This window comes from Aulonocara sp. 'chitande type north' Nkhata Bay, linkage group LG11, assembly GCF_057382095.1.
Source record: "Aulonocara sp. 'chitande type north' Nkhata Bay isolate Kocher_YH1m ecotype deep benthic linkage group LG11, A_spYH_male_GT1.1, whole genome shotgun sequence".
Taxonomy (NCBI): Eukaryota; Metazoa; Chordata; class Actinopteri; order Cichliformes; family Cichlidae; genus Aulonocara; species Aulonocara sp. 'chitande type north' Nkhata Bay.
In genome coordinates, this window is record NC_141354.1 from 2,738,929 (window position 1) to 2,757,338 (window position 18,410).

Here is an 18,410-nt window from a genome sequence, read left to right on the forward strand (position 1 = left end):
CATAGGATGGCAGCCAGGTCCACCACAGCCTGGTCTGTCTGTGCCTGCAACAGGAAGCCAAGCGGGCATTTTATTGGAAGGTCATGGTTTTAGCATGTTTCCACAACTGTCCTGTCAAATACTGCGGGCACAAATAACAGAAATAATATTCTGTTGATGCATTTATGGCCAGTGGAAATGCTCTGACTCGGCAACACTGTTAAAGCCAAGTAAAGGAAGGTTACTTACCAGAAACCTCTGGAACAGCACAGTTTACCAAATGATGATCATTAGATTAGCCGAAACAAACTGACTTACCCACAAAAAAAGCAACAGCATTAAGTATCTATTAATGATGGCACATGCCAAGGCAAATATTTGCTGGTGTGACAGTCGTTTGTGGTCTTTATCTTTAAATGGGCAGGTGAAATAATATCTGAGCTAGAGCATTTCCAGGGTCGTGAGGGCGATCTACTTAAGATATTTTTGTTTGTTTGGAGAGTGAAAGACAAATCGTGACAGAGTGATGTCTTGTTGAGCCAACATCAGATACTGGTGGGACAAACCTGTTTTGCCAAAACCATGAGTAACAGTGTAGACAGGGCAGAACAAATGTGTGCATCTAACTTTACTGCACCAGGAGATTACCCTATTTTTCCCTATTTATAAAAACCTTTTAAAGAATTTAATTTGTTCTGATAAGATCTCGTCTCCTATTTTTCATCTCATTTTAATTTGTTGATGAACGTTTTATTTCATTTTATCCAAGTTTTTGTCCTTGTGCTTCAGGGTTAGTTTTTTTTTTTTTTTTTAGGGTTTTTTAGTTTTTGCCTTGTTTTCATCATAAAAAAAACATGTTGACAAAAACATTGGCAAAAATTATTGATCCACAAAATTCACACTGGGTTCCAGTCACAATCTCATGCTGAGTAATACTGGTACTTCTAGTGGACTGGATACTTAGGAGGTAAACTATGTCAGTGATCATTTTTCCAAATATGGATAACTGTAGTCAACAAAAAACTGATATTTTTCTTGTACTTATTGGCATGGCTTCGTTCTAGCGACATCAAGACCCCGTCGCAGCAAAGAGACTTTAGTTGTGACGGGGTCAGTGTCACTGATAGTGTCCCAAGACTTCATTGACAACATATTGCAGAGATTTTCATATATGAGAGAGGCAAACGTCCAAACGCGTGTCAGCCATCAGCTGATGCAAGATTGCTTTGAGAAAAGCTTATCTGCCAGAATTCCGGCTGACCTCAATTACATCACCTACACCAACCGTTTAGTGTTTAGTTGGGAAGCAACCACACTGCCAGGAGAAGTGAAAGAAGCAGACATGACAACCTCCTTATAAGTATGTTAAACTGAAACTAGCTACATACTTGTAAGGATTGGTGACCACATCTGTCACAGTTACAGGATTATTCCACTGACAGTATTGTTTCATCCAATTGAACCGACTGGACTTCTGCTGCCTGTCCAAACAAGTTCAAAGAATAGTATTCAAATGTTGTGCAGCAAGGGCCAAAATAACTTGATTAGGACGTTTTTCTAATTAATAAGGAAAGACTCCAGTGTCTACAGAGGGAATAGAGTAGGAGTGTACTACAAGGATAAAAAGTTTTCAACGCAGTTTTGGACAGATCTGAACCCAGGTTGTTCAGAACAGTCTCATCTTGTCTTACCCTTTACTGTGCACCAACTGACAGCAGCTTCTGATGGGCTCATTTATATTCATGCTGCGTGAGGCCAGATCACTCAACCAGCTTACTCAGCTTTCCTTCTCTACTACATTTATTAGACTGGGGATGGTGGAATGCCCCCTGTTGGTAGATTTGACACATGTCAAAGGGTTTGGCTTCTGAATCGAGGATGGAGCCCAGCGGGTTGTGTTTAAATGAAGAATGAGAAAAAAGTTCAGTTTGCCTTTAAAGGTGAAACAGGGACGTCTCATCCTAAGTGGTTATCCACACTTTTCACTAATACAGCACATCTTTCAATCATAATGCCACACAGTCCTTTAACAGCGAGGGATTACCCTGGTTTCCCTGCAGCCAGTGGTTATTTATTTGACTGGGATGCTAAATTGTGTTGATGTTGATATATCATCTTGTGTTCAGTGCTCTAATAGCTTGAGCTTCCCCAAAAATCCATTCGTTGTTCTCCCCTCAAAGCTAATGGTGAATGACAGGATGCAGGGGAAATGCACACAGAGAGAGGACAGACAACTGACATGAAAAGCAATGACAAATATGCTGTGTGTGTGTGCTGAGGCGTCTTTGTGAATTATTCAGCAGAGGAGGTTCTGTGGTGTGGCCAGCAGTAGGGGACTGTAAATATTAGTGTGGTTTCATAGTCACTGCCTCCATCCACAAATCTGTTCTGAAAGCACAGAGGTGAAGGGCAGACCAAGGCTGGGTGCATGTCTGATTTTCTGATAAGAATATCAATTCAGCTCATACGATAAACTCTGGCATAAAATAAGCCACATTTCTTCTTCCTGGGGACGTACGCTAAAGTAGTGTGTGGACCAAGAACAGCATCTGCTTTGAACTTGATTGGACCAATTAGAATTTACAGGCACACAAAAAAATGGCAGATAGCAAAAATGTACATAACTTAGACCCAAACATAGAGTCCTGTTTTAGAGCCACCCATTGTTTCTTCATATTTTTCTAGTCAAACATGCAAACATATATTCATTCAGTTTCAATTTTACTTCATTTATAAAGCGTTAAATTGCAACAACAGGAACCTGAAGACAATATTGAACAACCCCAACAATTAGACAACCACCTATGAGCAAGCACTTTGGCAAAAGTGGGAAGGAAAAGCTTCCTTTTAACAGGAAGAAACCTCCAGCAGAACCGGGCGGCCATGTGCCGTGACTAGTCGGGGTAAGGGGAGCGAGACAGGACAAAGACATGTACATGGAAATATAGCTCATTACAATTCTATGTAATGTGATGACCTTCATACGTCAACATTCCTGGACTCTCTTAGACAAGCTCTCCTATAATTTTTTTAAGTGGTCTTCAGGAATAGTTTTCCAGGCTTCTTGAAGTTCTTCTGTGGATGTTCTTCTACTTTATTAATTTGGATGTGATTCCAGTCCATGACTCATAGTGTTCCACGGTAGGTTTTTCTATCCAGGTCTGTTATTACTTCCCTGCTGTGTGTTTGGGATTATTGCCATGCTGAAAAATGAAGCATTTGACAATCATAATATTTATTGATATTACTGGATGTTGGATTAATTTGACAGCACTTTACTGCGTTCAAAATTCCATCCATTTTGACAAGAATTTTGACATTTCAACCAGTAGCCCCACTGGTTAAAATGCACCCAAACCATAACAGAGCCTCCAGCATGTTTGAAAGATTTCTGTAGATATTCACAGTTGTGCCTCTGAAATTTTGACTCTGAAAATAAAACGGTTGAGCTGTAAACGAGTATAATATGGCATTCAGTGACAGTGGCTGGTCTCTAGCCACATGCATGGCTGCCCCTCCCTATGTCCAATTTCGCTGCAGGTCAACTGCAAGTGACAAGTAAAGGCTTCGATCAATTCAATCAATCACAGTGTAAAATGTACATACATAAAACGATGATGTCTTTCTCAATGACTGTATTCAAGATGGTGGGTCAACATGGTGGCGCCCATGAAACGGCGCCTGCTCCCATGTATTTTTAATGGATTACTCAAAATATTTTGACAGTGCATCAATTTTTTGGAGTTACAATCAATATCAATCAATATATATTTAAGAGTTCAGTTTCCTTTTTTCTATCAAATAACCCAAAAAATGACTGTAAGGAAAAAATATGATGATTACGTGATATCCAAGATGCCCATATATTGTGTTAGACCACCTAACTTCTAGCATTTAACGTTCCTTTATACTGCTTTGTACAATAAAATCACAGTAGCATCAAGTTGGTCCCAATTTCTAGAGCTGTTTTTGCTCCAAAGCATTTGCATATGCTAAGGTGTACTTGGTGGTAACCACTTTAGATGATCTTTAAGGAATCTTACGTGCTATATAAATAAATTGCTTGCTTTCTTACTTACCTTTAAAACCTTCACACTAACACTGGGATGTTCTTGCCTTTGTCCTCACCCAGCACACAGACCTGTGTCAGTATATGGACAAACACCCTGGAGGACTGCATCCAGACAACGTCAAGGTACAGTATGAAGGATTATGCTGCTCACAATGACCTTGTTGTTTCTTAAAGCCAGCAGTGTGTTCCTTACATATAAAGAAATGATATTCTGATCCACCGTGAGCAGATAACTGGAAACAGGCAGCTGTTTAACTTTGAAACAAAGAGTCTAGTGTGGTGGTTACTACTGACTGGGGTTGGAACATCTTGGTTGATGGGAAGAAAAATCTGTGGGACTGTGACGCGATTCAGTTAGGAAAAGAAAAAGTATGTTGTTGTTTTTTCCTTTTCCTCATCATTGAAGAATTTTTAGATTTCAGATGGTAGGAAATGTGGAGCCTTTGCCCCTTTAGTAGACAGCTTACAGGCTACCAGTTTGCCAGCACAGTCAGCAGGCCACAGGTGACACCTGTCAGCTTACCAGATTCAGCTGAACAAGCCGCTGATTAAATCCAGCTGAGCGTCAGGTGAGTGGGACAAGGAAATCTGGACCGGCGTTAACGTTATCCCTCCAATCACTGACAGAAACTAAAATGTGTTTTTGATAGTTAAGTCAAAACTTGTGTTTTGTAATGCCCTTTCCTATTTTTCTTCAGAGTTTCATAGAAACATTTCAATGTGCTGTCAGATTGTAGAACTGTGTTTATATTTTTATGTGAAACACTTTAATATACAGACGACATTGACATAATTTGTCACCGTCACTTAGTGCACATATCAGATGAAACCTTATCCAAAGCTGACAGTTAAATAGCAACCTTTAACCAAATCCACAATTAAGTAGTTCAATATCCAACCTGGTTTACTCATGATTGTGACTGAAGCTGACATATTGTGAAACTGTAATGGTGAAGCTGCCGATCAGCGTATTACTCCTGTGGAAGCGTCTGTACAGACTCACAGGTTCCTGTTTGTAGGAGGGCAGTGCTAACACAAACAAGCAGGTAGAGTGAGCGATGATGGAGTGAATGAGGCCATGTGTTGGTGGGATGTTGGGAGGTTCCATCATGCAGTGAGGTGATAGTTCAGGCTACATTTGTTATGTAACAGCTCGTACCTTTTTTGACACTAAGGATTTACATAAGTAATATGTGTTTCTCCTGCTGACAGCAGCTACATGTTTAGTATGGGATTATTCCAAGAGAGCAGAGTGAGGTGTTTCTTAAATCCTTTTGATTTCAGTTCCTTTGGGGCACAACTCCTGAGTCGTCTGTTCTAATGAACTGAGCCTGTGCAGTTGCAATAGAGGCAGCATGAAAAACACTTGTTTTAATGATCCGTCACAGTACACTGGCATTTCCTGTTTTAACCTTCCTGCCTTCTTGGGACCTTTTTGTGCCACTGCTATGTGTTAAATGGCTGCCATTTCCACTGTGTTCAGTGGAATATAACCAAACTTGCCACAGGATAGTTTTTACCTGTCAATGTTAATATTCCAGTGTGAATTCCTTAAATCAGCCTAAAATGGCTGAGCAGCAGAAATCCCCACACCCATCACCCTGGGGACCATTTTCTGCCCATTGACTTCCATTATAAACACTATTTTTCAACCCCAAATTATCATCATATGATTTTATTTTTTCTTCTTTTCTTGGATGTCAATGAAGACTCAGGGCCTTGAAGTTTTAATTTTTAAATTGCAAAAAAAATGCAAAAAAAATAATGGCAGGTCAAAATGTATGTTGGTGCCAATCTTTGGTCCATCTAAAGGCCTACTTATAATGACAATCACATATTACTTCAACTGGTTTTTTGTGGAAATATTTAGTTTCGTTTTTTGGTTTTTGGGGCTTATAACACAGGGCGCTCATGTAATAACACTGGGATTTGAAGGGTTAAAACAACGAAAATATAATTAAAACTTTACATGAATATTTCAGGGAGAAGTAGTTTTACAAGGTTGGCTAATTTAAAGTGGAATAAAATATGGATATATGGTCTTTTTATGGCGTGGCTGAGAATGGTCCCTAGGGTGATGGGTGTGAGTTTTTTAAAGGATGGCAGGAGGGTTAATATAGCGTGTGATGTCAACTTAAAATATCCTTCACTTGTCACTGTGTGTTAATCTCTACACTTGATGAGATGTAATCTACATCACATAGAGTGCAGCCTAGTGGCAGTTAAGCTCACTGCAGAGCTATTTTTAAGGATTCACCATCCATCCAGTTTCTGCTGCTTATCTGAGTCCAGGGTATGGAAGCAGCAACCTAAGCAGAGTTTCCAGACCAGCTTTTCTGGGAGGACACAGGAAGGTTCCCAAGCCAGCCAATAGAAAAGCCAAGAGAGGGCATCGTCACAGTTGGGTATACCTGAAACACCTCACTTAGGAGGCACCGAGAAATTCTCCCCATAAAAACTGTGAACAGAACGGGAGGGTTGGTGGAGTCCAACACCGACTGGGAACAAGCCCAACTTATTGCTGGTATTGTGAACCAAGTTCTTGCTAGGAATATACAGAGATACAATAGCCTGCTAAAAACAGGCCAGATACCCCATACTCCCAAAGGTTAGGGTTTGGATAAGTATGTAACATGCATCCAGTGGTATACATAGGGATTGTTGAATGCCTTCTCCAAGTCCACAAAAAATGTACACTGGTTTGGCAAACCATGCACCCTTAAATAGCCCCAAAACAATAAAGAGCTGGTCCAGTGTTCTACAACAAGGACAAACACTAGAGGGTTTCTCCTGAATCCAAGGTTAGACCAATGTATGGCCTTTCCTCTTCAGTACACTAGAGTGTCCAAGGAAGGCCAAGGAGTGTGATTCTCTTAAAGTTGGTAAACAGTCTTTGGAGCACCCTGCTTAAATGTTTGCCAGTTCAAGACCATGACTCCCAGCTTCCAGGTAATGCAGCATAATTGATGGTCCTGGAAATGTGTCCATTGTTTCTGTAGGATGGAGAAGCCTTTCCTTCCATCCCAGACATCCCTCTGCATCAAGGTGGGCAGGAAACTGCTTCTCTGTCCTCTGTCATCTGATGATTTTCCAGAATCACCCAGAAGCTGACTGAAAGTCAAACTTCTCAAACTTTTGCTTTCTCACTCCACTTGACCTGCTTGATGTCATCGGACTCCTAGCTCAGTAGGATGCGTACTTCAGCTGGACAGTTCCCTTCTGGCGTCTGGTGTATTTGCTTTTGAGGTTGCTGCCACTGCAAGCATCAAACACCTTAAATTCAACTGGCCACCAGATTAACTGCTGTTTGTTCCGTTTCTGCTTCATTATTCAGGACGCATCTACTTCCTTACTATGCTAACAAGTGTCTACCACCACTAACTATGCTGTGCAGAGTATGACAGTGCAGCAACACAACACAACGTTTCCCTCTTTGCTGGCTGGCTCCTTGGTGGCCATCTTTGTTGTGAATGCTAATGCCTAGACCTCTTGTAATGGCAGCAGTAGTTAAACAAGCTGGTGGGAAAACACATAATAGGCAGGAGGAAGACAAGCCTAGCATAATATGATGGCCATCAAGAGACTGTGCTGAGTGCATGCGTGTTTGATGGAGGTGCATTAGTGCAATTTCTTACACTCATTGACTCACCATTCTTTGAGACATTATTTTATTACCACACTTAATTACAGAAAACATATCTGAGTTGTTCTTTTACTCTGTTTGCCTTCAGGATCTCTGCTGCCTGCTCAGTGATCAGTAACAGGAAATGTGCATTTCTGCCTTTAGGTTTATATTAAGCTAAAGCGTGTGTTACGACCCGGCTCGAAATGACCGTAACAAGAGCGGGGTGTCCCGTGACTTCCCACGCCCAAACAGACACAGCCACAGCATCGGACTTTTAACAATAGTTTATTGACAACAATGGCACTCACGGTAGTGGGAGTGTATAATTTCGGGGTGAGCTAAGGCCAACACAACAAACAAAGCTCAACCTAGGCTTCGGTTCCCCTCTGACCTGTTTAAGGAAAAGAAAAGAAAGAAATAACACAGTCTGACCTCCCTGGTCTAAAAACACAGGAGAAAAGAAGGCTTCCCAAAATAATCGGCAGCTCACCCCTACTTGCTCCGCACTTCACACACATGCCCAACTTTTTAACCAAATAGCTATTGCTACGACTGCTCCGTCTGCACCTGAGGCACAGGAAGTCTGCCACACCCCCCGCACCGCAGCTCTTCAGTCGCCCTTTTATAGTTCACGTCCACAGCAGGAACCAGTTACATCAGGCCGTTCCTTAGGTCCACCAATCAGAGCCGAGCCCCTGCACAGGTGAATTTGCATACACACATTAAGAAACAAATAACCCACCAACACACGCACGTAACAGCGTGTCTCTTATAAAAACATCAAAACTGATGTTCTTTGATATTTTTTTAACATCAAATATCAAAACAGTTGTTCTGTTTGGGTTTAGACCTTTATTACACCACAATCTTTTAACTGACCGTAGGTGTCCATAATTTCATAATCTGAAAAGGGGGGAAAGATTTGGTAAAGAGACATTTTAAAAACAATGTGTGAACTTACTTAATTGTATTCACCTTATAAGCAGTTTATAGTTGTTGAAAAGTTGTCGCTTTAAATAAATTCTGTTTTCTCAGAATTCTGGAAAAGAAAAACAAAAGACGTGCCTACTTTTTTTTTTTTCGGTGGCCCTAATCCTGAGAGAGTTGATCACTACATTATCACCTAATGCTTGCAAACTTGGTTAGCAAGCTGTTAAGTGTATGGGTGCAATAGAGACACATGATTGGTAATCAGTGCGAAGTAGCAGACAAATAAAACTGGATGGCCTCTACCACACAGCGGGAGACACTTCGGGTATGGGTAATACATCGCAGACAGCTATGTCTGCTGCCTATGTTAGCATACCTGCTAACCCAAGCAGCTCCCTAAATGTAAGCCTAGGCAGTATCTAAATGAACGAGTTATAACATGACTTCACCCACTGTACAGCTGTGAAAGGGGAAACTATCCATAGAGGCCAAAGCCATTTTTCTGTACCAGGCTGTAGTTGACCTTTTTAACTTTGAAGTATATTGAAATTGAGTTGCTTTTGGAGCCAGTGCCAGATGGCCACCTCAGGATCTGCAGGTTTTCTAACTCTTGAATGTTGTGGTTACTGCTTGTCTTGCTCATATGGAACCGGCACATGTGTATTTGGCTACATCCACACGTACACGGGTATTTTTGAAAACGGAGATTTTCCGTTTTTGTTTTAAAAAATAATCCCGTCCACACGTAAACGCAGAAATGAAGGAAAACGCTGCTATGAACATGCCAAAGCAACAGGTGGCGATATATTCCTAACCGTGTAGAAATGTTGACCAATCAGAAGTCTAGAAGCCTCGGCGGGAAATAGTAAACAAAGATGGGGCATAGAAGCAGAACCGAGTCGTATGTGTGGAGGGACAGTAACTGTGTGTATATGTAAGCATTTAAACACTGCAGAGAGTAGAATTAACAGTAACAGTATTGTAGAAATTCATTTCACCGAAACAATAACGTGGCGCACACCTTTGATGCTGCGTTTTCTCCGTTTACCTCGTCCACACAGGCAAAAAGTTTCAAAAATATCCACCCTGGCAGGCGTTTTTAGAAATCTCAGTTTTCAGTGAACGCCGTTTACGTGTGGCCGAAAGGTGCAAACGCATAGAAAAATCTGCGTTTTCAAAAATACCCGGGTACGTGTGGACGTAGCCTTAGAAACTTGTAAGAAACTACCAAAGAAATTATACTTTTTAGTGACAGAGTCTGAATCATTAGAGCTAATATGTTTAGAAGAAGCTCAGTAGGCGAACACTGACCTGACCACCAGCACCATAAAGACAGCTAATGTCTGTTATTAGGGTGTTTCCTGATTGACTGTGAGAAAGTGCAGTCACTCAGATATCCTCCTATTTACTAATCAGCAGCATGAAAGCTATTACTGCCTATGCTGGTGCTAGATCAAATTAACATTTAGAGACATGCACTCAGACACTCACTGCTGATGTAATTAGTGGTCAAGAATCATCAAGCTCTGTGTGTGAGAGAGAGAGAGTGTGTGCATGTGTGCGAAACTGTACTCAGGTTTATGCTTGAACTGGATGATCTGGTGTAAAATTCATCTTATTCTGCAGCACCATTAACTCTTCTCGCCCCATGTGCTCGACTGCAGTTTATAAGCAGTGATGGTGTTATTGAACACAAGTAAATATGACCTCATCCAGGCTGCTGCTCAAGTGCTCTTCTTATTAGATTGTACGCTTGTCAGCTGAAGGGCTGTGACTCAGTGACATCTTCATAGATCAATGGGAAACTGACACCCACAAGCTAAATATCAGCAGCATTTGCTCTTATAATTGCATTACAACGGAAGCGCCTGATAGCACTTTCATCATCAGTGCCGTGTCAATATCAAGGACAGGTGATCTCTGCAATATTCTGACACTAAGTGTTGGAAAAGCTCATCATCAGACTGCAGCTCTTTATGGTACAGCTCATGTATTTTTGATTAATCTGAAGCTTTAATAATATTCAGAAAGTAGGCTGGTATTCAGCAGCAAATTGCCAAATTTCTGTCAGAAATGTGAATTATTCAGGTGCAGATTGTCAAGAAATATTTTATTCAAAGTATGTAATATTAGAGTTTTCACTGCTGAATTTAATCCTGACTATGTGGGCATATCTACAAAAGGATTAGGTGAGTCAGTGCTAGAAGCTGAAGAAGTTTTACTGTCATGTTCCCAACTGATGTATTCTTGTGTTTGATTATAGCAGTTTTTGAGTAATCTGGCTGACTAACTGATAAAAAGTCATCACTTTTAGTTCAGTCTGGTACCAAATCACACCATCTCACGGATCAGGACACAGCAAAGACAAACCCAACAGTTCCCACTGTGAGTAAACACTTGGTGACAGTGGGGAGAAAAAACTCAGCTTTCACAGGAACATACCTCAGACAGGACCAGGAACCCACGCAGTCCATCTGCTGGGACCAGTTGGGGTGATAGGAGAGCTGGGAAACTGAGATCTCGACACAGTTTGAGCCACACTTGATATTGCAGATTATGGCAAATGAACATTTTCAGATAGGATCCAGTTTAAAGTAGCATCAGTGCTTTACTTTGGTGTAGCTCCATTAGAATTCAGTACAATAGTGTTACCTACTGAATATTTTATGGAAACCGTGTACTCCACCCCTTCTACTAAGCACGTGTATGTGTAGAAGTTCCCAGCCTTCGTCTGCTGTAACAGGGACCAATCACGAGCTGCTTCGTTTTAAGGCGTGCCTGCTCTACCGTTTGTCATAAAGATATAGAAATGTTATCTGAAACATGGCAACTCATGTGGCTGGATGAAATTGTCAATCAGCTGTGGTGGTTGCATCCTCTGCCTTTGACTGATGCAGATTTTGTGGTTTCAGCAGAGATGCTCGACAAGGAATGAACAAATTCAAGCACTTCCGAAAAAAAACCCTTCAAGTGGCAAGAAAGATGCTGTGTCTGTGGCTTTCTGAGGTCTTTGTAGTAGGACGTAACTACACATATATTTACACACAGGCCCCTGTAGTACAAAACGGCGAATTAAAACACAACCAAGCACGACTCATTACTGGGACTTTATGGTCCTTTGTGGCCGGGACTACAGAGCAGGTTGATGCTACCGCCTGAATCAGCCCATTAAAGACAACCATGTACTGATGCTTAGTGGAAAAGATAAGGGCTCTTTCTTTGCCTGCTGGCAGATGGTAGCATCCTTTCACTCCATTTAACACTCCTTCATTTTATCTCTCCCTCACTGATTTCATCACTTTTACTCATTTCAGCAAAACAATGCTTTGGGGCTTTGGCAGTGAATCTAAAGGTTAGTGTTCTGAGTCACTTTGGAGTGTGTGATCTATGGTCTGAGCTTGTGTCTTTGAACATTTCTCTGAGCCAAAACACACCAAGGTTCCTGATGTTTTCTGTGTCTCGTTTTGTCAGTAGGTTGTTCAAAAATACCCAAACAGCAGAAAAATAAAAATAGAGACCTGTTTGTTTGTTTTGTTATCGGACTGACGAGGCAGAAGTTCTATGTCGTTAGCAGCAGATGGTGCTAAGGCATGCTTAATGGTTGGATGGATGTAAATTTGAGATAAGAAGGAGTTTCACACTGGTAGAAAGTGTTCGCTTCTTTTAACTCTCCCTTGTTCTGTGGCTGTAATTAAATAGCGTTGTCCAAGTCGTGCATCATTGTTACCAGACTGAAAACTTTATGTCGATGATAAGCAAGTAAAATTGTGGTGCACTGTTGTAGTGTTGCACCAGTCACCAACTTTGTTTCACTGGTACGGGAGTAAAAATGAGATTGTTTATGAAAATTTCACTGGCCCAAGTACTCAGCCTATACTCACAGTTTATTTACTCATTTATGTTTGCTATTTAGAATGAATATCATTCACTGATTTGTTGACTGTACTGTTGAAGCCTCGAGACTGGCATGTTAGCAAACCACAATCAATTAGGGGAGAGGGAGGGAGTCATCGGCTAATCCCAGTGGTGGCTAGCTAGTTTGGGTACCAGTGCACATGTAATGTAATGCTATTTGGGGAATTAAAAACAAATCTTCACCTTTAACTTGAACCTAAACATAAACTCATGCTGTAAAGTTGGGGATTTACCCATATGTGGAACTTTCTGTTTTTGCACTTGCTCTTTGTTTGCATTTCTTTAGGTGCAGACGCTGACAGCTTGCCAAGCACTAATCTAACCTAATAACCAATCACCTGCATACTGGCTTTGTAATAATGGTGATGCTGATTTGAGCACTTGTCTCGTTTTTGTCGCAGACTACAATCGTATCCCCAACTTTAATCAAAGAGTCTGTTTTTTTAATAACTGTCATAGGCAGACAATTTTAAAGGAATGACAAACAATCCAATTTGTGGTTCAGGATCTTGGACTTTTGGATCCTGTATTTGTTGCTTTTTTAACTGTCTCTGTTTTTAGTGCTTAATGCGTTAGTCACCAACCCAATACCTCATATTGCTTAATTCTTATATTTAACAGAGATGTGCATAACTTCCAGAAGATGAGTTTGCAGTTATTAAGTTATACACTCACCTCAGTCAATCTAATTGAAAAAAGGGAGTGAATTTGTTCATCTTTTCCATGATTGTGACTGTGATGTGATAGTCTCATTCAGTTGTCGTAGTGATGGAAACATTTTCAGTACGTGTGTGTTGTTCTTCCTGTCACCACTCGTGGGGGTTACACGTGTAATGTTTTGTCCCCAATCAGTCAGTCTTCAGTCTTGATGCTCGTTAGCATCGCCTGCTCCATATTAACAGCGTATTAAAGCGGTGTTGTGTCCTGAGCTGCTTTACTTTGTTTTTCCCAGTGAATCTGTGAAGCTAACGATGAACCCCAGTGTACTGCTGTCACTTTGATATATTGCCTCGTGCTTTGCTGCACAATGAATATTAGACAAAGCAGGCAGACTCCACTCCATTCAGCTGATAGATAACACAGAAGCAATTCAATTCTTACATTCTTTCATATTTCTTATCTTGATAGAGAGTTGTGCTTGCCTTGGGTGTGATGGCAGTGAGTGTTTCATCATTAGAAAAAAAGCAGAGTGTTTATTGGTGATGATGGATTGTTGTTCAGGCAGTAGGGTCACTCCTCAGGTGATGGATTATGTTAATGGCTGATTTAACTATGATCACACGGCATATTTCTCCTGCAGTTCGGGACTAATAATGCATCATGATTAAGCAGAGTGTCTCATACACCTGCAGGGCTTTTTTCTTTTCAGAGAAAAAAATGACACTGATGAACTAAAACATTATCGCCAAGGCAACGTTTACATTTTGGTTATTCATGCAAGAAAACAGCTGGACTCTCTGAAAGTGCCCTATTTTATCAGACGAGTCCATTAGGTCACTGCTTCTTCCAGCCCTTACACAGACTTCAGAGGTCTTTGTTTCACATGTGAATGGACAAAATGTTCAGAATGCTCTTTTCTGATCTGTATCGTCAGCTCGTTCTGCCGTAGAAGCACACAGGTAACACCGTCTTATCGAGGGAATGTTTCTTGGATACACAGCCAGACTTTTTGAATGTCAAAGTGGCCGTTAAGTTGTACTGGTAGAGTACAGATCATAGGACACAGCATCCAAAAAATTTAAAAATATAAAAAGCCAAAAGTACAGTGCTCTACACATACCAGCTTTGGGAGAAAGGCCAAGATCCAGAATGCACCGCAGTGGGAAATTTCCAGTCCCTGAGTTTAAAATGATGTTGCTTTGCTGCGACAGGGTGAAGCTGGAGAGTAATGGGAGTGATTTTTACAGACAGCGTCATTGTTTTCGATGTTTTCTGTGTGCGTGTACTAAAGCATCAGAATCATTTTATTATGATTCTGAAAAGTTGTCCAATTTTTTTCAGGCCCCTTAAAATAGGCGCTGTAATTCCAAAACAGTTGGTGCAATATTAACAGAATGGAAAGTCATTGTTTGGTTTCAAATTCACTGCAGTGCTGCACAGAGCCAAAATTACAGAAATGACATCATCGTCCAAGTACTTAACTATAAGAACTCTCACAGGTTAGTCCTAAGAGTAGTATTAGCAGGTGTATTAGTATTAGTTAGTTAATACAGTGCTCATAGTACTGAAAACCGAGTATCTATCATCTATATCAGACCTTAACTCTGATGTATACATATTGTACAAGCTCGCGACCCTCACTCATGATGGAGTGCTGCACAAAGTCAAGAAAGCAGGAGCTGTAAATGGTTTCAGAGGCAGATCAATGTTAGAGAGAAAGCAGGACCAATACTCTAAGCGATGGGCGTGATGTTAATCGGCACACTCTTACTAATTTGGTTCTACATTTCTTATTGTGTGTCGTTTTGTTTGCCTTTGTCGCTTTGCCGTGTCCGTGCTCTCACACCCTCAGCTGCTCGCTTCCTCTCAAATCATTCACCTAGATGGATGTGTGCACTATACGCAGGTAAACTTGACGGGCCATCTATCAGCGAGCCAAACGTTCACCGTGCTGACCACACGTAAAGGTGACTAAAATCCTTCTCTGCATGTGGTCACTTATTAGGAGGATCTACGTAGTTTAACAGGAAAACTGTTCTGTCTTGAGTATTATTGTTATTATTACTGTCAGAACTGTCAGAGCAACCTCCTATAACGGCCCTCAGCACTTCACTCTCCCTTAGATATTAGAATGCAAATGGACCCGAGGTATCTCCATTCAAAGCCAAGCAAGAAAAGAGAGGAGAAAAAAAGTCTCCTTTTAGGAGTGTTTGATGTGTGAATTGATGTGAGAATAAAAGAGAGATTTCTCTTTCTTTTCTGTTACCGTGCAGTTGTGCTCCTAACAGGGAGAGGGCTTTTCACAAGTGCGTTTGATATACATGAGTAAACACATTTCCCATGCTAATTTTCTGCACTGCGGTTCATCTCTCACCCACCGAGTCCAGGAATAGTAAACTGTTGACCCGGTGACTCCAGATGCCAGACAGGGCCCCGTCCCTGATTGGACTGCACGGTGCTTCAATCAGCTTAATTGGCCAAGACTACGGTATCAGTGAGAGGGGAGAAATGACAGAGGAATGCTGAAATTGGAAGAAAATGAAGAGCTGCGTCGCGCACACCTCATTATGTCTTGATTGACACGTCTGCAGAGGGGGAGGGGGGCGGTGATCTGAGCATCTCAGCGGCGAAAACAAAACAAGCTCAGTAGAGCTTTGATTCTGGGTCCTTTTAGGATTTTGCTTATTAGCTTTTTTTTAGTTGACAGCAGCAGATACACTTTATGCAGTAAGTATATATTTAAACCTAAAATAGTTTTGTGTGTGCAACAGGGATTTATGAGGGCTGTTGTCAGTCTGAGGTGCTGTGTGTCTCTAAATACATGCATTTAAATGTGTCAGCAAAAGCGCATTCATGCATTTTCATGAGTGGTTTCAAAGAAGCGCAAATATTGTTTTTAATTTGTAGAACCTCGGTTCTAATCAGGTTCTACTTTGCACTTTGATTGTGTTATGTGAGCTGTGTGTATAAATGAATTCCTTGAGCATGGCTAATCCTTTGAGGTACATGTCACCATCACAATCAGAATATTTGACTTCCAAGTCTATGAAAAATTGTCATTCTTACTGACACACATGTGAAAAATTATTCACATTTTTCCCAAAGAAATTCTCGATTTTTGGGGGCTTTCTGCAAAATGTTGCAGGTGCCACTAGCCAGGCATAGGGTTAGTGCTAACGCCTGCGATGACTCAGATCTCTGCTGGATGGTTTTCTCCTTCTGATCAGTGTTTCATGGGGCCCAGAATGGCTTCAACAAACTGGCTTCATGCTGCATTATTTGCACAGATCATTTTTTCTTCTTGAGAAAAATTGTCCTTGTTAAATGTATAAAAAATGATAAACAGACGAGCCTAAGTTTATGCAGAAATCTCATGGTATTGGTTGCTTTTCTTCTCCTTGTGATGGCCTTGGCAGCAAGAACTGCAGTCAAGCATTTGTGATAATTGGCAATGAGTCTGTCTCATCACTGTGGGGGAATTTTAGTCCACTCTTCTATGCAGAATTCTTTTAATTCATTTAGGTTTTCGAACTGTTATTCATTCATTGTGCATTCATACTCCGATGGATGCATCGGAGAGCAAGTCGGGGTTAGTATCTTACCCAAGGATATTTGGTATGCAAACTTGGGGAACTGGGGATCGAACCACCAATCAGCAGCTGACCTGCTCTACCTCCTGAGCTACAGCCACCCCACTCTTCCATAAATGTCATTTGTGCCCAATCTCTTACTGCTGAATCATGAACTTGGACCTTAACTGAGGTGAGTCACGTCTGCAGTTAAGGTCAAAAACTCAGATGTTGTTCCGAGTTCTTTTGTGACCTCCTGGATGAGCCGTCGATGCTCCTTGGCGTAATGTTGGTAGGCCGGTCACCCGTGAGAAGGTTCACCGCTGTTCCAGGGTTCTAGTGGAGTCCCAAAGCTTCGGAAATGCTTTTGCAACCTTCGTAACCAGTGACATTGTTCATCATCTGGCATGATATGTTGCATTTCGACACATTTTAGTTTACCCTACTTTGTCACACAGGTTATATTTAAGGGATTTATTGATTCAACAGGCCTGGGTGTGGCTAGTGAAGTTACACTCAGCTTTCAAATAAATGGGGTTTTATCCAGGGCAGGGATAGCTCAGTAGGTAGAGTGGTGGCCCCATGATCGGAAGGTTGGGGGTTTGATTCCTCTGAACAGCTACCCTGAGGTACCCCTGAGCAAGGTACCGTCCCTACACACTGCTCCCTGGGCGCCCAATGACTGCCCACTGCTTCACTGAGTTAAAATTGCAGAGAGGGATTTCCCCACGGGGATCAATAAAGTACACTTTCTTTCTTTCTTCTAATCACAATAAATTCATGATTGAACAAAGGGTGGAGGGTTGGATAGGGTTTTTTATGCTTTAATAAATGAAACATCACCTTAAACTGTTATCTTTGTCTAATATTAAAATGTGTTGATGATCTGGAACATTGAAGTTTGACAAATATGCAAAAAACGAAGAAATCAAAGCAAGGATGCTGAATGATGTCCCTTGTGGGTGAATGCAGACTGATTTTCGTGTAATAGTGCCCTCTTATTCTGTGCTGTCAGCAGTCCTCTGGCCCACCCTTTACAGGAAATAAAAAAGGAGGCAGCAGCTCCAACCAGTTCTGCATGTTTGCTGCGATTTCATGCACATCTCACACTCCTCCACACTTTCCTTCTGTCGCTTCTTCTCCTTTCTCTGAAGAACTCCCATAATAGCGAATAGACTACCAGCAAAATCAAGCCAGATTGATCAAACATACAAGCTACAATTCATGTGTTGGAAAGGTCGTATTAAAGGTGTAAACACTTCAATATGCTCGCTCTGAGCAGTCAATGCAGCAGTCCTCAGTAATTCAAGTGGAAGGAAGCACGACTGTGTTCTTGACTGATGGCTCCACATTGATCTTTGGGGTGTCTGTGTGTGCCTTTACTGTTTTTTAGATGACATGTAAGCTTCATGCCTGTTTTCACTTGCACTGGAGGGGAGTCCCAGCACCTCAGTGATGAATAGGTTTTTCCACACCTCTGTGCACTCCACGCCTGCTCAGTGTCATTGCTACAGCAGAAAGATGGAGATTTAGGCAGAGACAAATATCAGGATAATCGTTAAAGCATGATGGAGAAAAAGAGCCCGTCTTGGTCCAGTGTAACGTTTGTAAAGAGTTATGTCAGAGTCACTTCCCTCTGTTCACCTGTTTTTTGGTTGTT

General features: G+C 41.4%; 1 protein-coding gene across 6 annotated transcripts in view; it reads left to right on the plus strand.

The window, feature by feature from the left end:
* Positions 1–18,410, plus strand: part of cdk14 (cyclin dependent kinase 14) — a 238,337-nt gene that overhangs the window by 89,332 nt on the left and 130,595 nt on the right. For all 6 annotated transcript variants that reach the window (XM_086310192.1, XM_086310193.1, XM_086310194.1 and 3 more), the window contains one exon: positions 4,112–4,174. In XM_086310192.1, coding sequence (XP_086166318.1) covers positions 4,112–4,174 — 63 coding nt within the window. The remainder of the gene's footprint in view (positions 1–4,111; positions 4,175–18,410) is intronic.